At 44.5% G+C, this 18,732-nt stretch overlaps 1 protein-coding gene across 1 annotated transcript in view; it reads left to right on the top strand.

Moving 5' to 3' along the window:
• Positions 1-18,495, top strand: part of SLC17A7 (solute carrier family 17 member 7) — a 238,137-nt gene extending 219,642 nt beyond the window's left edge. Inside the window, exons 11-12 of the mRNA XM_077457005.1 lie at positions 15,620-15,747; positions 16,702-18,495. Of these exons, the coding sequence (XP_077313131.1) occupies positions 15,620-15,747; positions 16,702-17,046 (473 nt within the window). The 3' untranslated portion in view covers positions 17,047-18,495. The remainder of the gene's footprint in view (positions 1-15,619; positions 15,748-16,701) is intronic.
• Positions 18,496-18,732: the final 237 nt, after the last annotated feature.

The following is an 18,732-nucleotide window of genomic DNA, read 5'->3' as shown; positions in this document are numbered from 1 at the left end:
GGGTAGATGATGGGGAGAGGGGTTATGTAGGGAGAGGGGAAGGGGGTGTATTTGTAGAGAAGTAGCCGGCTCATGCGTTAGGTAGCCGGTTCTGCCCCTCAGGTCAGGCTATAGGGATTCAGATATGAGGGTATGGTATTCTGCTGATTCCTTAAAATGTAGCCAGCATGCCCATGTTGTGTGATACTTGGAAGGGGTGTCGTTTGCCTGGTGTATGAGATCCTCCATCTAAGCTATCTTACCCACTCTACGTAGCCATTCTGGTATGCTGGGGGGGGGGAGTAGTTCTCCAGTGGGTGGGTATTCAAAGTTTTGCCGCATTAATCATGTGTAGGGTTAGGGAATATTTTTGTATGCTCCTTGGGGGGTGGAGGTGTTGGGAGTAAGTATTGGGCTTGGGTAACGTCTGGGGTGTAGGTAGTGATTTGTGAAGTGAGACAGTGTATCTCTTTCCAATAAGGTTGGATGAGGGATCATTCCCACCATATGTGTATCAGTGTTCCGTGGGCATTATTGGACCTCCAGCACAGTGGTGAGATGCTGGGATGGAATCTGTGGATTTTATCAGGGGTTCTATACCACCTTGAGAAAAATTTGTAACCATTTTCCTGTGTGGAAACGTTTAAGGAGCCTTTATGTATGTGGGTAAGGATGTGGTCCCAGTCTTCTTGAGTTAAGTCAGTCTTTAGTTCGTTTTCCTAGTTTTGGCTGGCAGTATCATCTTTAGTCGAGATTTTAGCAAACAATACGGCATACATATCTGATATGACATGCCTTTGAGGTTCAGATCTGGTGCATAGAGCTTTGAAGGGTGTTAAACCTCTGTCCTATTGGGTAGGCTGTATGGAATTAATCCAAAAATGTCTGATCTGGAGGAAGTTAAAGAAAGGAATAGCCGTGTCTGGAAGTTTGGAAGGGAGAGATTGTAAAGGGATCATCTTCCCTTTATCGAAAAAGGAACTTGCTCTGACTGAGTGCTTTCCAGGTCTGATGGTAATACGAAGGTCCAGTATACCCGGGGGAAAGTCCAGGTTTCAATCTAGTGCGGTCAGTGGATCGGGTGAAGAGGCAATTTTCATCTTATTGCAGACATTACGGAAAATCTGTAAAGTTGGGCCGATTAGGGGATGTGACCTATTCTCCCTCGGGGTCCCGAGGGCGCTTATCCATGGGAAGTGATGTATTGGAAATTAGGAGAACACCTCCTTAAGGCCAATCCAGGCCTTAAGTTTATAGTGCAGGTGCCAGTCCAAAATTCTGGCCATATGGCAAGCCCAGTAGTATTTTTGTATATCCGGCAGACCAATTCCTCCCTTCAGTTTAGGTGTCACAAGTTTCTCCCAGCGTATATGCAGATGTTTGTCGGCCCATATAAATTTCAAACACAATTTTTTGTAGGTGGTGAAGAAAGAGGAGGGAAGCTTGTATGGTATCGTCTACAACAGATATAGAAGTCTGGGAAGTATGTTCATTTTCAGGATGGATGCCCTCCAAAACCATGAAAAAAAGTGACCTTATTCCAAACTTGGAGGTCATTTTGTATAGTCTTAATAATGGGTAAGAAATTTCTAGAGTAAAGGTATTCTAGTTTAGCTGGTAACTGGATACCTAAATAGGTGATGGCCTGTGATTCCCACCATAATGGGAGAAAAGGGACACCCCTGTCGAGTTTCGTCCGACAGGTGACCATTGACCCTAATTCCCAGTATGTAATGGAGCATACAGTCTTGAAAACCCATGAGGCATGATGGCAGATGTCCTACAGGCAGCAGGCTGAAGTAGGGCCTCATTCATAACAGAATGGGGACAGGGCTAGAGGCTTCTCCCACCCAAATCTCTTTGAAGCCTTCAGACCCTAATCAAAGAAAAAAATAGTTTTCTTCATTCAGAAAAACAGTTCTGGAGCCCCTCACATATGTGAGCCCCCTGTGTTATGAATCCCACTAGTCCAATAGCAGGGTACCAGATCAGTCCAAGACGCAGGTAAAAAACAGTCCAGGATCAGTTCCAGATCAGGCAGAGGTATGTACATAATCAATAGACAGAAGGGGTGTGGAAGTAAATGGCAGGAACTGAGGATTATGTTTACCATACTTCACTAATAATGCAGAGAAGTATGGTAACGGCAGAAACAGTCATCTATGCGGAGGCATGGTTGGGAAGGACACTGGGGACAATATTAATTTTTCAAACTCCTCCTCTGGAGCACACCTGGCATTTTTTCTGACATTTCTGGCCTGTTGGTCTGGGAGGGATTTTATCGGAAATGTAGTGCTCGGAGAACCTGCTAATCACATTGGATTGAATATTTTCTGATGGGCCATTCGGGAATATAAGGGCAGTAATGATTTCCTCCTGGTACCCAAGGAAGGGTCTGGGGCTTTTGGTGGAGTTTCTGTACATTATATAGGAGCTGTATATGGCCAAATGAAACAAAGTGACACTGACACTACACTATACTAACATTACATTAACACTCTACTCTCAGAGTCAAATGTTATGTAAAGCTGTGTTAAACACTACACTAACACTCAACACTCACAATAAGTGAACACACTAACTTGCTAGGAGCAAACTGAGCCCTGCTATAGCTATCTCCAACACAATGCAAAAGCTTAGTTACCTTTCATAGCCAAAAACATGACCAATTCATTAGAGACACGACACGTTAAATAGCCTGTCGCCACATGGGTTGAATGAAGATATTGAAGTAAACACTGTCATCTAGGCATGTGCGTTTTTGTGTTTTTTTTTTTTTAAATGCACGAATGGCACTTATTATTATTATCTACATCTAGACAAATGATGTAATAATAACAACCAATTATTATTATTATTGTGCTTTTATGTAAAATAATTTTCTTTTACGAAAAAGCTATCCAGTTTAACAGTAGCCTGTACTATTAATGCTTCCCTTTTCTTGATCTTTTATACTTAGATTTAAAATGAATTACTAGAGAATCTCATGGGGTACATGGAGATATATGTGTGTATGTGTTTGTATGCGCATGTCCTTGCGGGGATGTATGTGTGTATGTATGTACATGCGGCCATATATGTTCCTATGTAACTTTTTTGAATTGATATTGATATTTTTCTTAGGTTTAAACATTTTTTCACACATATATACATATGTGCGTGTGTGTATATATGTACATATTATCTCTAATTAATTGGTCATGTTTTTGGCATTCAGTCTACTCCCAGTGCGAGCATATATACACACATACATTACTATTAGTTTTGTATCTTATAGGTAGATTTATATATTGTCCAGGGTCATGTTTTTATCATTCTATTTATTATTCTATTCATTATTTATATTTTATTATTTTTTATTTATCCATTTCTTTATTCATTTAATTTTCTTTAGCTGTTAAATAATCTTTATCAATTAGTACTTCGCAGTATAGGGTTAAATGGGGTAGATCAGTATTCCCTCCACCTTAGCCCTTTAATTCACGTCCTTCCCCTGTGGTAGCTGGATCTGAAGAAACAACGTAGTTGTGAAATGCGTCCTCCCATTGGCTACCCATATCATGTGACTTCTGGTCCTTCGATGTTTGCGTCCCAGGCTGGAACGCACTTTCGGTTCCGGGTTCCGGTCCCCAAATAAAGCATAGGATGCCAGTACACTGTATCCTGGGAATTCCGGACACCCCCCGTTGATAGTATAAGGACATCATAGCAGCACCGATTTGCTGGCACCCTTGGACCATCCTTGCACCCAGCCTGATTGTATACCAACAGGACAGCAGCGTGGACCCCAGAAGCACTGTGTTACTCCAGAAACATTTACATGCCTTTATTTATACAATTTTTTGTGAGCAGCCATTTGGCTTTGATTTTTAAAAATTAAATAGTATTTTTTAATACTGCACTTAGTGTGGCGCACCTGTTCTTTCTTCTTTTTACCTATTTGATTACAACCTGGGTGAGGTTCCTACCAATTATCTGCTCACCCATATTGGACACTTACTAAGAGACTTTGTTCGCAATCACTGTTTCTTCTTTGGAGAACAACATGAGCTGTTTCTAGATATGGACACTTTTCTTTATCATTTGTATTACTTGACTATTTAGCATGGCAACTTGTGTAGTTTATTAGGCCCCATATATGATTATTGTTCTTTCTGCTCCAGATCATCTAAATGATACAGGAAGTCCTGATGATGAACAGTGTGACTAAACTGTGGCAGCTAGTTCCTGTACTTTGGAATCTCCCTGGGAGAGGTTGATTTTTATAAGGCCTCATGCACACGAGACGCAGTTAAACGCGCGTTCAGATGCAGTTGGACAGTTTTTTCAACTGCCCCTGAACTCATTCAATGTTATCCTATGTGTCCATGCACACAGTCTCGTTTTTTTCCGTTTTTATGCAGTTGCGTTTAGTCTAGTTTTTCCAGAAGCAAAAAAATGCGTTCAGAAACAAAAATTTCCACGTTTCAGACGCAAAACGCGGTAAAACGCGGCAAAACGCCGCTACCGCGTTTAGCCGCGTTTGCGTTTATATGCGTTTTTAAAGGTGACCTTTTTTTTTTACATTAAAAATCTCAAAAATGATTGCAAATGATGAAAAACCATTAGAAAAATATTTTAAACAATTGCAATTGCAAGTGGACAATCCACAACTTGTGGCAAGTGACATGGCAGGTGGCAAGTGACGTGGCAAGTGGACAATCCACAACTTGTGGCAAGTGACATGGCAGGTGGCAAGTGATGTGGCAAGTGGACAATCCACAACTTGTGGCAAGTGACGTGGCAGGTGAAGTGGCAAGTGGAGTGGAAAGTGGACAATCCACAACTTGTGGCAGGTGACATGGCAAGTGACCTGGCAGGTGACGCGGCAAGTGACCTGACAGGTGACGTGGCAAGTGGAAAATCAACAACTTGTGGCAGGTGAATGGCATGTGACGTGGCAAGTGAACAATCCATAACTTGTGGCAGGTGACGTGGCAAGTGACGTGGCAAGTGGACAATCCACTTGTGGCAGGGGACGTGGCAAGTGACGTGGCAAGTGGACAATCCACTTGTGGCAGGGGATGTGGCAAGTGACGTGGCGAGTAGACAATCCACAACTTGTGTCAGGTGACGTGGCAAGTGGACAATCCACAACTTGTGGCAGGTGATGTGGCAAGTGATGTGGCAAGTGGACAATCCACTTGTGGCAGGTGACGTGGCAGGGGACGTGGCAAGGGACGTGGCAAGTGGACAATCCACAACTTGTGGCAGGTGATGTGGCAAGTGATGTGGCAAGTGGACAATCCACTTGTGGCAGGTGACGTGGCAGGGGACGTGGCAAGGGACGTGGCAAGTGGACAATCCACAACTTGTGGCAGGTGACGTGGCAGGTGATGTGGCAAGTGATGTGGCAGGTGATGTGACAAGTGGACAATCCACATCTTGTGGCAAGTGCGTGGCAGCTGACGTGGCAAGTGACGTGGCAAGTGGACAATCCAGAACTTGTGGCAGGTGACGTGGCAAGTGACGTGGCAGGTGACGTGGCAAGTGACGTGGCAAGTGGACAATCCACATCTCGTGGCAAGTGACGTGGCAGGTGATGTGGCAAGTGACGTGGCAAGTGGACAATCCACAACTTGTGGCAGGTGACGTGGCAGGTGATGTGGCAAGTGATGTGGCAGGTGATGTGACAAGTGGACAATTCACATCTTGTGGCAAGTGACGTGGCAGCTGACGTGGCAAGTGACGTGGCAAGTGGACAATCCAAAACTTGTGGCAGGTGACGTGGCAAGTGACGTGACAGGTGACGTGGCAAGTGGACAATCCACAGCTTGTGGCAAGTGACATGGCAGGTGGCAAGTGATGTGGAAAGTGGACAATCCACAACTTGTGACAGGTGACGTGGCAAGTGATGTGGCAGGTGATGTGGCAAGTCACGTGGCAAGTGGAAATCCACAACTTGTGGCAGGTGATGTGGCTGGTGACGTGGCAAGTGGACAATCCACAACTTGTGGCAGGTGGCATGGCAGGTGACATGGAAAGTGGACAATCCACATCTTGTGGCAAGTGACGTGGCAGGTGATGTGGCAAGTGACGTGGCAAGTGGACAATCCACAACTTGTGGCAGGTGATGTGGCAAGTGACGTGGCAGGTGATGTGGACAATCCCTAACTTGTGGCAGGTGAGGTGGCAAGTGACGTGGCAAGTGGACAATCCACAACTTGTGGCAGGTGAGGTGGCAAGTGACGTGGCAAGTGGACAATCCACAACTTGTGGCAGGTGACGTGGCAGGTGATGTGGCAAGTGGACAATCCACTTGTGGCAGGTGACGTGGCAGGGGACGTGGCAAGGGACGTGGCAAGTGGACAATCCACAACTTGTGGCAGGTGACGTGGCAGGTGATGTGGCAAGTGATGTGGCAGGTGATGTGACAAGTGGACAATCCACATCTTGTGGCAAGTTACGTGGCAGCTGACGTGGCAAGTGACGTGGCAAGTGGAAAATCCAAAACTTGTGGCAAGTGACGTGGCAGGTGACGTGGCAAGTGACGTGGCAAGTGGACAATCCACATCTCGTGGCAAGTGACGTGGCAAGTGGACAATCCACAACTTGTGGCAGGTGACGTGGCAGGTGACGTGGCAAGTGGACAATCCACTTGTGGCAGGTGACGTGGCAGGGGACGTGGCAAGGGATGTGGCAAGTGGACAATCCACAACTTGTGCCAGGTGATGTGGCAAGTGACGTGACAGGTGACGTGGCAGGTGACGTGGCAAGTGACGTGGCAAGTGGACAATCCACAGCTTGTGGCAAGTGACATGGCAGGTGGCAAGTGATGTGGAAAGTGGACAATCCACAACTTGTGACAGGTGACGTGGCAAGTGATGTGGCAGGTGATGTGGCAAGTCACGTGGCAAGTGGAAATCCACAACTTGTTGCAGGTGATGTGGCTGGTGACGTGGCAAGTGGACAATCCACAACTTGTGGCAGGTGGCATGGCAGGTGATGTGGCAAGTGACGTGGCAAGTGGACAATCCACAACTTGTGGCAGGTGGCATGGCAGGTGACATGGAAAGTGGACAATCCACATCTTGTGGCAAGTGACGTGGCAGGTGATGTGGCAAGTGACGTGGCAAGTGGACAATCCACAACTTGTGGCAGGTGACGTGGCAAGTGGACAATCCACAACTTGTGGCAGGTGACGTGGCAAGTGACGTGGCAGGTGATGTGGCAAGTGACGTGGCAAGTAGACAATCCACAACTTGTGGCAGGTGACGTGGCAGGTGATGTGGCAAGTCACGTGGCAAGTGGACAATCCACAACTTGTGGCAGGTGATGTGGCTGGTGACGTGGCAAGTGGACAATCCACAGCTTGTGGCAGGTGGCATGGCAGATGACGTGGAAAGTGGACAATCCACATCTCGTGGCAAGTGACGTGGCAGGTGATGTGGCAAGTGACGTGGCAAGTGGACAATCCACAACTTGTGGCAGGTGATGTGGCAAGTGGACAATCCCCAACTTGTGGCAAGTGACGTGGCAAGTGACGTGGCAAGTGGACAATCCAAAACTTGTGGCAGGTGACGTGACTAGGTTTGACCTGGATAATTATACTTCTAGATTTGAGAAGGCAAACAAGCATGACGTGAGCCTTAGGCTTCATGCACACGAGACGCAGATGCAAACGCTGCTGGACACATGTTGAAACCGGCGTTTAGAAACGCGCGTTTTGCCGCGATTTTTACCGCGATTTAGCGGCGTTTTACCGCGTTTTACCGCGTTTGCGTCTAGAAGCGTTTAGTTAAGCTAACATCATAGACCCTCCCCAGCTCAAAAATTAACTATTTCAGCAATTTTGTGAGACCAGAGTGAGTAGCAGCAGCTGTGAGAGCTGCAGTGTACTTGTATTTAGCGTGTCACTTGCCACGGCACCTGCCACAAGTTGTGGATTGTCCACTTGCCACGTGACTTGCCACATCACCTGCCACGTCACTTGCCATGTCATCTGGCAAGTCACGTGGCAAGTGGACAATCCACAACTTGTGGCAGGTGACGTGGCAAGTGACGTGGCAGGTGATGTGGCAAGTGACGTGGCAAGTAGACAATCCACAACTTGTGGCAGGTGATGTGGCAAGTGACGTGGCAGGTGATGTGGCAAGTCACGTGGCAAGTCACGTGGCAAGTGGACAATCCACAACTTGTGGCAGGTGACGTGGCAAGTGACGTGGCAGGTGATGTGGCAAGTGACGTGGCAAGTAGACAATCCACAACTTGTGGCAGGTGATGTGGCAAGTGACGTGGCAGGTGATGTGGCAAGTCACATGGCAAGCGGACAATCCACAACTTGTGGCAGGTGATGTGGCTGGTGACATGGCAAGTGGACAATCCACAGCTTGTGGCAGGTGGCATGGCAGATGACGTGGAAAGTGGACAATCCACATCTCGTGGCAAGTGACGTGGCAGGTGATGTGGCAAGTGACGTGGCAAGTGGACAATCCACAACTTGTGGCAGGTGATGTGGCAAGTGGACAATCCCCAACTTGTGGCAAGTGACGTGGCAAGTGACGTGGCAAGTGGACAATCCACAACTTGTGGCAGGTGACGTGGCAGTTGGACAATCCACAACTTGTGGCAGATGACATGGCAAGTGACGTGGCAGGTGATGTGGCAAGTCACGTGGCAAGTGGACAATCCACAACTTGTGGCAGGTGCCGTGGCAAGTGACACGCTAAATACAAGTACACTGCAGCTCTCACAGCTGCTGCTACTCACTCTGGTCTCACAAAATTGCTGAAATAGTTAATTTTTGAGCTGGGGAGGGTCTATGATGTTAGCTTAACTAAACGCTTCTAGACGCAAACGCGGTAAAACGCGGTAAAACGCCGCTAAATCGCGGTAAAAATCGCGGCAAAACGCGCGTTTCTAAACGCCGGTTTCAACATGTGTCCAGCAGCGTTTGCATCTGCGTCTCGTGTGCATGAAGCCTAAGGCTCACGTCATGCTTGTTTGCCTTCTCAAATCTAGAAGTATAATTATCCAGGTCAAACCTAGTTGGCAGTGATAGAATATAGGTTTTGAGATCCCAGTCCTCCTCTGTTTCCAGGGCTAGCATTGGAGAGATAGAGTGCCCCATGGAACTAGGGGTAGGGCTCCCTCTCCACCACTGAAACAGCTCAATTGAGGGAAGGTATGCCCACTGAGTATATACTTTGAGGCAGCAAATGCACTCATCAAGTCCTGTAGTCCCGGGGATGATGCAGCAAAGATGGAGGCAGGTGAGGCTGGAGAGTCAGTGGGCCCCCTAGTGCATTCTGCTGTTCACTGTGATTGAAGCAAGATGGTGGAGAAATGGTCAGTCTGTCCTCAGAGGTAATGAGGTCTGGGGGAGGAAAAGGCAGAGAGCTGGTGTCCCAGGCTGGAGCCCCTGTGAGTGATTGCAAGCTCCTAGAATGGTGCGGCAGTGCCATGACTTGGCTGATGTGTTGGGATGCAGGAGGCAAACCCACGGCAATATCTGCCCAATCCCACTGAGATCGAGTGGCGGTCCTGGGCAAGCATGGAGCTGATCTTACCAGGCTGAGACCTGGGGAGGCTGCCAGAAGATTTGGAAGCTTTCTTCCTCCCCATTGTGGCTGAGGGTAGGATGGAGGAACCCATAGGTGTGCAAAGCCTATTGCAGTAGGATGTGTACCCCAAAGTATGCATTTATTCACTAAATAGGAAACCTATGAACACAAAACAGGGATCTGCTTTAGGCCCAAGCAAATTGATCTATATTTTACATAGCTTGACAATTGCCCATAATTGTCTGTTTAGTGAATATACCCCAAAGAGGGCAGAGTTCCTGAGTGTGCTGCATACAAATGACAGATTTCAGGAGCTTGCTGCATACAGAGGACATAGTTCAGGAGCACACTGTGTACAGTTGACAGAGTTCAGAAATACTTTGCGTACAGAGGACATAGTTCAGGCGTGTGCTGCATACAGAGGACAAAGTTCAGGAGTGCTCTGCGTACAGAGGACATAGCTCAGGAGTGAGCTGCGTACAGAGGACAGAGTTCAGGAGTGCACTGCGCTCATAGAACAGAGTTCAGGTGTGCGCTGCTCACAGAGGACAGAGTCCAGGAGTGCGCTGTGCACAAAGGACACAGTTCAGGAATGCTTTGCATATAGATGACAGAATTCAGGACTGCATTGCATACAGAGGGTAGAGTTCATGAGTGTGCATTTCACAAGACACTTTACAAGAAAAAATAACTCTCCCCTCCCACCTTACAGAGCTCTCCCTTACACATTTTCCCCAACAGAGCACTCCTCCCACCCATAGAGAGAAGCAGCTACAATTTACAACTACTTACTTACGTGCAGAGTGCAGGCTGCTGCTGCCAGACTAGAGTGGCTGGTCACATCCCCCGCCCCCTTCTTTGCTCCAATCCCAGATAGCAAGCAATTGTGCTGCAAGTTTAAAAATGGCTTGAAAAGATATTGCTAGACTTGCCAGGCTTCACAAATTTGTTGCACAATTGCAGCAAGTCTGCATTTCATGATTCCAGATCAAATTTCTTTGCAAACATTCTGCAAGTCTGCGTCAAGTTCTGGTTCAGTTATGTTGTGAAATAATAATCCCACCACAGGCGTCACTCTGGCTGAATTTTCATGCTGTAGACTTGCAGAGCTCTTGTAGATTCACCACTTCTTTTTTTCTGTCGGATTTTGGCCCAAACTTGTCTTGCATACACATGGTCGCACAAAGTTGTCGGAAAATCCGATCGTTCAGAACGAGATGACGTACAACAAGTATGATGGGGCTATAAGAGGCCAGTAGCCAATAGCTTTTATCTCGTAATTTATTCTGAGCATGTGTGGCATTTTGTCCATTGGAATTGTCTACACACGATCTGAATTTAAATGATCGGATTTTGTTGTCGGAAAATTTTAGATCCAGCTCTCAAACTTTGTGTCGGAAATTCTGACGGAAAAAGTCAGATGAAGCCCACACACGGTCGAATTTTTCCGACAGCACGATCCGATCGCACATTTTCCGTTGGAAAGTCCGACCGTGTGTACAAGCCATAACTGTGAAGAAACTTTTCCCTTTTTTGAGATAAAATCTTTTCCCCCCCCTTGTTCTCTGTGATGACCTTAAAGTGAATAACACAAAGTTCACTATATTGACCACTTATGTATTTATAGATGTTGATCATATCCCCCCTTTGTTTGACAACTTCTGTCTTTCATGCAAGAACTCGTCTATGAGGACTTTTATTAAACTCTCCAGTATTGTCCTGACTATAGAAGTTTAGCTAACAGGTCTATAGTTACTTGGTAAAGACATTGTGGATCATTTGGGATTGTGTCAATACCACCCCCATTGTGGACACAAGCTCCCACATGCTCCTTTGTATACACTGAGCTGGAGAAAGTATTTAATAAATGAGCCTTCTCTTTGTCCCCAGACACCCACTCTAGATTATTTTGTAAAGGGCCTACATGCTCAGACCTGACCTTTTTACTATTAATATATTTGAAAAATCTTTAAGTAAGTAAGTTAACAGACTTACAATTCAGCACTGTCACAAATGTGTGACAAGTTATCCTTGCTATCTGGGATAGAGATGTATAGGATAGGGAGGGCTCTGTGCGAGCCGGCGGGAGCACTGAGCTGTTGTAAACACAGTCCAACGCTCCAAGCTTAAAGCACAGGGCCAGCTGGAGGTGATACATTGTGGGTCACAGCAGAGTGCATCGGCCCCCAGCTCCTAGACAGAAATTTCCAGGGCCGGCAATGACAAAAGGTATTTAGCTGCAGCAGATGCAGCGCTGCTCCCAAAATAGGATAAATTACTACATGTGTGAAGTGCACTGTGCCCCGCACACGCTTGCACCCTTTATGATAGGCCACTGGTGACATAGGCTGATTAGAGTTAGCCCAGGAACATTGGCACACCCCATGTGCACACCTATGGAGGTACCCTGGATGTGCCCAAGAGCGCCAGAGCGGGAAGAGTAGAAAGGGAAACATGGGCGGCACAGTGGTGTGTGGACAGCACAGTGGTGTAGTTGGTAGCACTCTCGCCTAGGAGTAAAAAGGGTCGCTGGTTCAAATCGCAACCATGACACTACCTGCATGTTCTCCCTTTGCTTGCGTGGGTTTACTCTGGTTTCCTCCCACACTCTAAAGACAGGTTAATTGGCTTCTGTCCCTAGTATACGAATGTGAGTTGGGGACCTTGGATTGTGGGCTCCTTGAAGGTAGGGAGTGATGTGTGTGTGGAGCACTGTGTAAATTGATGGCGCTATATGGGTACCTTCAAAATAAAATAATAATAGATGAGCAACTTAATGAGACAATGTATAGGGATAGGGCCAATTGTAGACACACACCCTCACTCAGGGTGGACTGGTATCTTTATTCAACCTTACTAACTATGTACCTATACTATGCTCTACTCTGCCATTGGTAAGCCATGCCTCCCGACATGTACCAGAAGTTGCTAGCAAATTTACCTGACAAGTAATAGTTGCCTTGGCCAATTGATAGTTACTAGCAAATTTACCTGCCAAGTGATAGTTGCCTTGGCCGATTGATAGGAGGTCAATTGATTTCATCCTAATTCTGGAGTTGCTGCACTTCTATCTTCTGTCACTAGATGGACGGGTATCAGGTGACATTAGATAAAACAAGGGCATTACAAGGACAGATTAGGAATAGATATGATGTCTCAGCCAATCAGCAGGCATTTTCTTGGGTCCCTTGGCCTGCTGGGAGAGCCTATTTGTGTGAGTTCAGGTGATCAGGGTTCTGTGCCACCTGGACAGCTGTCTGGGTGGACGTGTGTTGTGCTGCCCCAGGCTGCTAGGCCAGAGCCTGAGGCCTATCCCAGGACATCTGGCTGCTAAGCTGTCTGAGGGCCTATCCAGAAGCAAGAGCGAGTAGCATAGGGTTGAGATTGTGGCTTGCAGTCCAACCAGAAGTGACGGTTCTGCCGGCCAGAGAACCTGTTGTGGTCGGAGGTAGAGGGGAAGCTGTCATCACTAAGGGACCATCCACCTTATTACCAGGGACCACCATGAGCAGCTGAAGCAAGTACCAGACCAGTATTCTCACCAATCAGGGACGGTAAAGAATTGGGAAACTTCAGCAAGGTGTCAAGCCAGGGACCAGGCCAGCGGAAGTGATGCTTGCAGAGCAGTCTTGTGTGCCAAGCCAGGAACCGAGCAGGCCAGTGGGGTGACGCTTGAGGAGTATCTGTAAATAGCAAGCTAGGGAGCCAACAGGGACGCTGGGGTGACGCTTGAAGAAAATCAAGATTGGAAGAGCTCAGGAGATCCAGTAGCAGTGGATCAATGGGTCTAAGTGATAGACTGGGAGCTCAGTTGAGTGAAGATCTAAACAAGGAGATTGTGAAGGAAGTGAAAGAGTTAATTACAACCTTTGTTAGAAACTATTCAAGATTGTTGCCATAGGAGACAGCGTGTCTACACATGCAGATGGGTGCCTTTCCCTGCATGGCTGTCTACCTAAAGAAGTCGTGAAGTCTGCTAATTAACATTGCAACTACTAAAGGGCCTAACCCTCTTTCTCACAGTTCTGTTTAAGACAAAATAAATCTCTTTGCATTCAAGAAGTGTGTGGCGAGCATTAATCTACCTGGTATTGCACCCACCATGCATCATAACCCACTCTACGCAGAAGGATGTCAGCTGTCCCTAACTCTGGAGGTCACTATTAGGCCTAGAGAAGCCCGGGACTTGGCTACACAGAGTTCCCCTATTTTGTTATTTTTTGAAGTTCACAGATATTTATTGACTCAGATATAGACTGAGTCTATCCAAATCAGCTAAAAGTCTTATATGTAGGCATCTGACTGAGGATCATAAAAAATAGGTTAAATAAAATAATATAAGGCAACTTTACCTGATATTTTATCACAGCATCAATGTGCAAATTATATGCAACAAAACACAGAATATATGTCAGTAGCGTTTTGCAATTAATTGACCATGTAAGACACAAATGAACTCTTTAGATGCAATCTACCCAAAATACATTTAGGAGGAAAGGATATACATTTGAATAAGGGAACACTTTACCAACTGTTACAGTATGGATGTGGATCTGTTAAGGGCCGGTTCACACTGCGGGCGATGCGAGGCGACACCGACTTGCCTCGCCGCGACCTGCCACGACCTCAGCGGCGACTTGCAAATGACTTCTGTATAGAAGTCAATGCAAGTCGCCCCGAGGTCGCCCAAAAGTAGTACAGGAACCTTTTTTCTGAGTCGGAGCGACTCGAGTCGCTCCTCTCAGAACGGTTCCATTGTACAGAACGGGGGCGACTTGTCAGATCGCGGCGAGGCAAGTCGTGTCGCCTCGCATCGCCCGCAGTGTGAACCGGCCCTAAGTTTGGAGTTGTTTGGAAGCTAGTAGAAATATTGAATAATAGTAAGTATCAACAAATCTTGAAAATAGAGAGAAGTGCCACAACAATAGTAAATGTTTATATAATGATAAATATATAATAATAAATAATAATAAATGTTTAATATGAAAGAGAAAGTGAGAAAAGCAAGCTATGGTGGACTTTAGTGGTACCATACAACTGGCATAGACAGTCATAAATAAAATATTTGATTAATTTTATTACAAATATATATATATATATATATATATATATATATATATACATTTAACAATAAAGTATTAAACAGGCAATGATAATCAAAAAGGCTTTAGTTGTGTGGTCACACCGAAGTGTGACGACTAAAACATTAACACCATCTGTGTATTGGTTGCTCTACATGTTTTGCAGATCACATTTACCTCTTCTTCCGGTAAATGGCAAACAAAGCATATGACAGTATTAAAACAACATAATATAATGTCAAATTATTATCTGCTGTGGGTACCCCCCACAACAATCTTACCCAGAACGCCGAATTGCCAGAGACTCAAGGGAAGATGGACAACCCCTGTGGGCCATTCTCCCTTGGGTCTCCGGCAAATGAGCATTTTGTGTAAGATGATTGTTTCGGGGGGTACCCACAGCAGATGCTAATTTAACATTATATTATGTTATTTTAATACTGTTGTATGCTTTGTTTGACTAATGTATGTTCTCTTTATCCCATAGTTATATGATAATCGTCTTATAACCCTCATGTACATGTACAATAAAGCCCCTGAAGAAGCCGTAAATGTGATCTGTGAAACATGTAGCGCAACCAATACACAGATGGTGTTAATATTTTAGTCGCCACACTTCGGTGTGACCACACTACTAAAGCCTTTTTGACTATTATTGCTGGTTTTAATACTTTATTGTTAAATGTATACCGTATATATATATTTTTGTAGTAAAATTCATCAAACATTTTATTTACGACTGTCTATTCCAGTTGTTATACGTTACCACTAAAGTCCACTATAGCCTCTTTTTCTCGCTTTTTCGTTCAAATTTGGAAAATGTCTGGGCAAAATAAACTTGAACATTGCTCTTGCAATAAGAGTATGTCCCATTTGAGTCAATAGAATGTTAGCATACAGGAAAGGGCAGATTCTAACTAACTTTCATTACTTTATTGATTAAACAATATCTGCAATGTGAGATAAACCATATTTTATTATAAAATATTTAATATGTTTATTTATTGTATCATTCAGGATTCAATGTGAATCATTTGGACATTGCACCTCGCTATGCCAGTATTCTCATGGGTATTTCCAATGGTGTTGGTACTCTGTCAGGCATGGTCTGCCCCCTCATTGTAGGAGCCATGACAAAACACAAGGTATGGTGATGTCACTACCAACTACATAGCTAAATACTCTGATACCACTTTATGACCCTGAGAAAACCATATATTGTGTCCTTAAAACATGGTAGAACCCGGCTTTTTTGACAGAAAACTGTGAACTGTGCCTGTCCTTGCAACTTACTAAGCAGACAAAGCCACAGGTTCTACCATCACTCTGCAATAGCCCAGTAAGTAAGAGAGAGGGTGGAGAAGAAGTTCACTCTCACTTACTAGGTTTTTAATTTTAATATACTGTATGTATGGAATGTTGGAGGGCATTTATAATGAATTCCCAGGTAAGGGATACATTTCCGTTAGTCACTAAAAGTAAAATAAAACGTTTAACACTAACATGGTAAATTTGCACTGACCACCAATTAAATGGGGGTATTTAGTCTAGCCATGAATATGAACAGAGGTAGTCTGCAATAACCATCAATGTAACACATAATTCTGAACTCACCACTAATATAACAGGGGCATGTGCAATGTTGACTCCTAAAAAAGGGGCATTTATGCTACCACCATTGACAAGGGGCTTTTTTTAAAGGAGGGGGGGGGGGTCCCTCTATCTATGTGGCGTTCTGTGTGTTCTATTTTCTTAACTGTTGCACATTCTTGCTGTACATCACATATTCTGGACTGTAGCACTTTGTGCAACATATTGTACATTGTACAATCCTGACCACTACACTCACTACAATGCACTGTACATTACATATTCTGGACCACTGCACTCTGTACAACGCGCTGTACTTTTGACTACTTTGCTCTGTACACTGTGCTCCATGTTACATAATCCAGATCACTGCACTGTGCATATTGTGCTTCACGTCACACACACTGTAGACCAAATGTTTGCTATTTTATGTGTATAACTGAAAGAGGAAACCTTTCTAGAAATTATTAACCATTCTTTTTTCACTGTACTTTTCACATCCAATGCAGACCAGAGAAGAGTGGCAATATGTCTTTCTGATTGCATCCCTTGTTCACTATGGTGGTGTAATTTTCTACGGCCTCTTTGCTTCAGGAGAAAAGCAGCCATGGGCTGAGCCAGAGGAAACCACTGAAGAGAAATGTGGTTTCATCCATGAAGATGAGCTTGCTGAGGAAAGTGAAGATCAGCCTCAAGGCTATGGTGGTGGCTATGGTAGTTATGGAGCCACCCAGACCACTACTTTCTCCAATGGAGGCTGGCCAGCAGAATGGGAGAAAAAGGAAGAGTTCATCCAGGACCAGGGCAAGGACCCCTATTTATATGGGACAGCTGCAGAAAGGGACTTGTCTTGAAAATAAAAATATACAAATGCCTAACTAAAATGACAGCAATGTCTCAACTTCAACTGAGGATAAGCAAGAATCTAACAAAAGGTGACTGGTGTTGCCAAGTCTCCCCACTTCACATGATCATGTAGCTTCCTTTTTATTGTTTTAATACATCAATATATACCATAAAGGGTTGAAGGCTGTGCCTATAGTGCCCCCTTCTTCAAAATTGCAACTTTTTCTGTGATGTCCAAGGGTCCATTCTCTTTCTGGTATCAGTAATTTGCTTGTTGCTTGTGTAGGTTGTCACAAGGCTTGTGTCTTGAAAATGTTCATCACTTTTATAAGTGTGTAAGCAATAACGGATGAGTGTGTTTTATCATTGATATTGAACACTAAGTTGCAAATGTATACTTTCTTGTGATATGTTCTTTATTCATACTTGTTAATGAACCAGAAATGAAACCATGGACACTTCCATGGGCACACACCTCTCCAAGTAAGGCAAGACTGCCCAAATACTTCTAACATCGCTTTTTCTTTTCTATTTATTTTCTAAAGAGGTTTAATTAAATATTATATAAATATAAGTATATATCAAAATATATGAATTCAATATATATCTATAGTAACATGTCTCCTTGTTGGGAGACATGGGGTTATGTACAGTGCCCATGGCAGGCCCATTGTTTGTATGTCTTCAGTCTCCCTGAGTTCTTATAAGCCAGGGTAAATATCACATTCATTGAATGATCAGTGAAATACATTTGCTAACATGGTGGATGTTGTCATTTTCCAGTCTTGGGGCTTATTTTTGTGATTGGCGTAATTGACAAGGCACCTTTTTTGTGTACTTTTGTGTGCTTGCTGTAGTGGGTCAATCCATGGCATGCAGCATCATCCCTTGGACCAACATAATGACAAAATTTAAGACATCCATAACTGTCTTCCTAGGTTTTTTTCACTTCCCACCTGAGTTACCATCCCCATGTCCAGAGAATAAGTGCATTACTTTACAGTCCTGTATGTGGCCTCATAGCACATTGCAGTAAACTTAGAAAAAATGATGCCCTCCGCAAAAGTCGTTTCTTTATTAAATATAAAGCATTTTGGATTTTCATGCCAAAGCCCTTTCTGGACTTTTCTGATCTTATCCAAAGAAGACAGCTGTCAAACTGTAATACCCTATAAGGTCCCCTGTTCCGAGACACAGCATTCACCTCAGCATTAAAGCTGTTGATAACACAAATCACTTTAAGGATCTGTCTGGAAATTAGGGGGGCCTTGCTGTTGGCTTCATTTTTGTCATCATCAGCCAAACCCAGTACACTGTATACATGACACCTACATCAGAGGGGAAACTGGGGCTGAAGATGGATAAGTTCTCTGGGAGGGGTAATGGTATTGAAGTTAAAATTAATTACTTTAATATGTGCAGTAACTGTACATAATAAAATATATTCCAGTTCACAATGTGATGATTCTTTTTTTCACTTATCTTTAATTTGATCAACATAATAAAACAAATTGAAAAAATGTACTCTTGGTAGCCCAGTATAGGCACTGTACACTATATATACCCGAAAAAATACAACACAAGCAGGCTTATTATAGAGCAAAAAGTAAAATCAACCAGTAAAATATTAAAATATTAATGCAGTCCAGGAAAAATTACAGCTGCTAGAAATGCCACAAAGGGGATACATTTAA

The sequence above is a fragment of the Lithobates pipiens genome, unplaced genomic scaffold (assembly GCF_037356315.1).
Source record: "Lithobates pipiens isolate NorthernLeopardFrog02 unplaced genomic scaffold, aLitPip1_a1.2 Scaffold_27, whole genome shotgun sequence".
Lineage (NCBI taxonomy): Eukaryota > Metazoa > Chordata > Amphibia > Anura > Ranidae > Lithobates > Lithobates pipiens.
The sequence above is the reverse complement of the archived record's forward strand: the minus strand, read 5'-3'. Positions and strand labels throughout refer to the sequence as shown.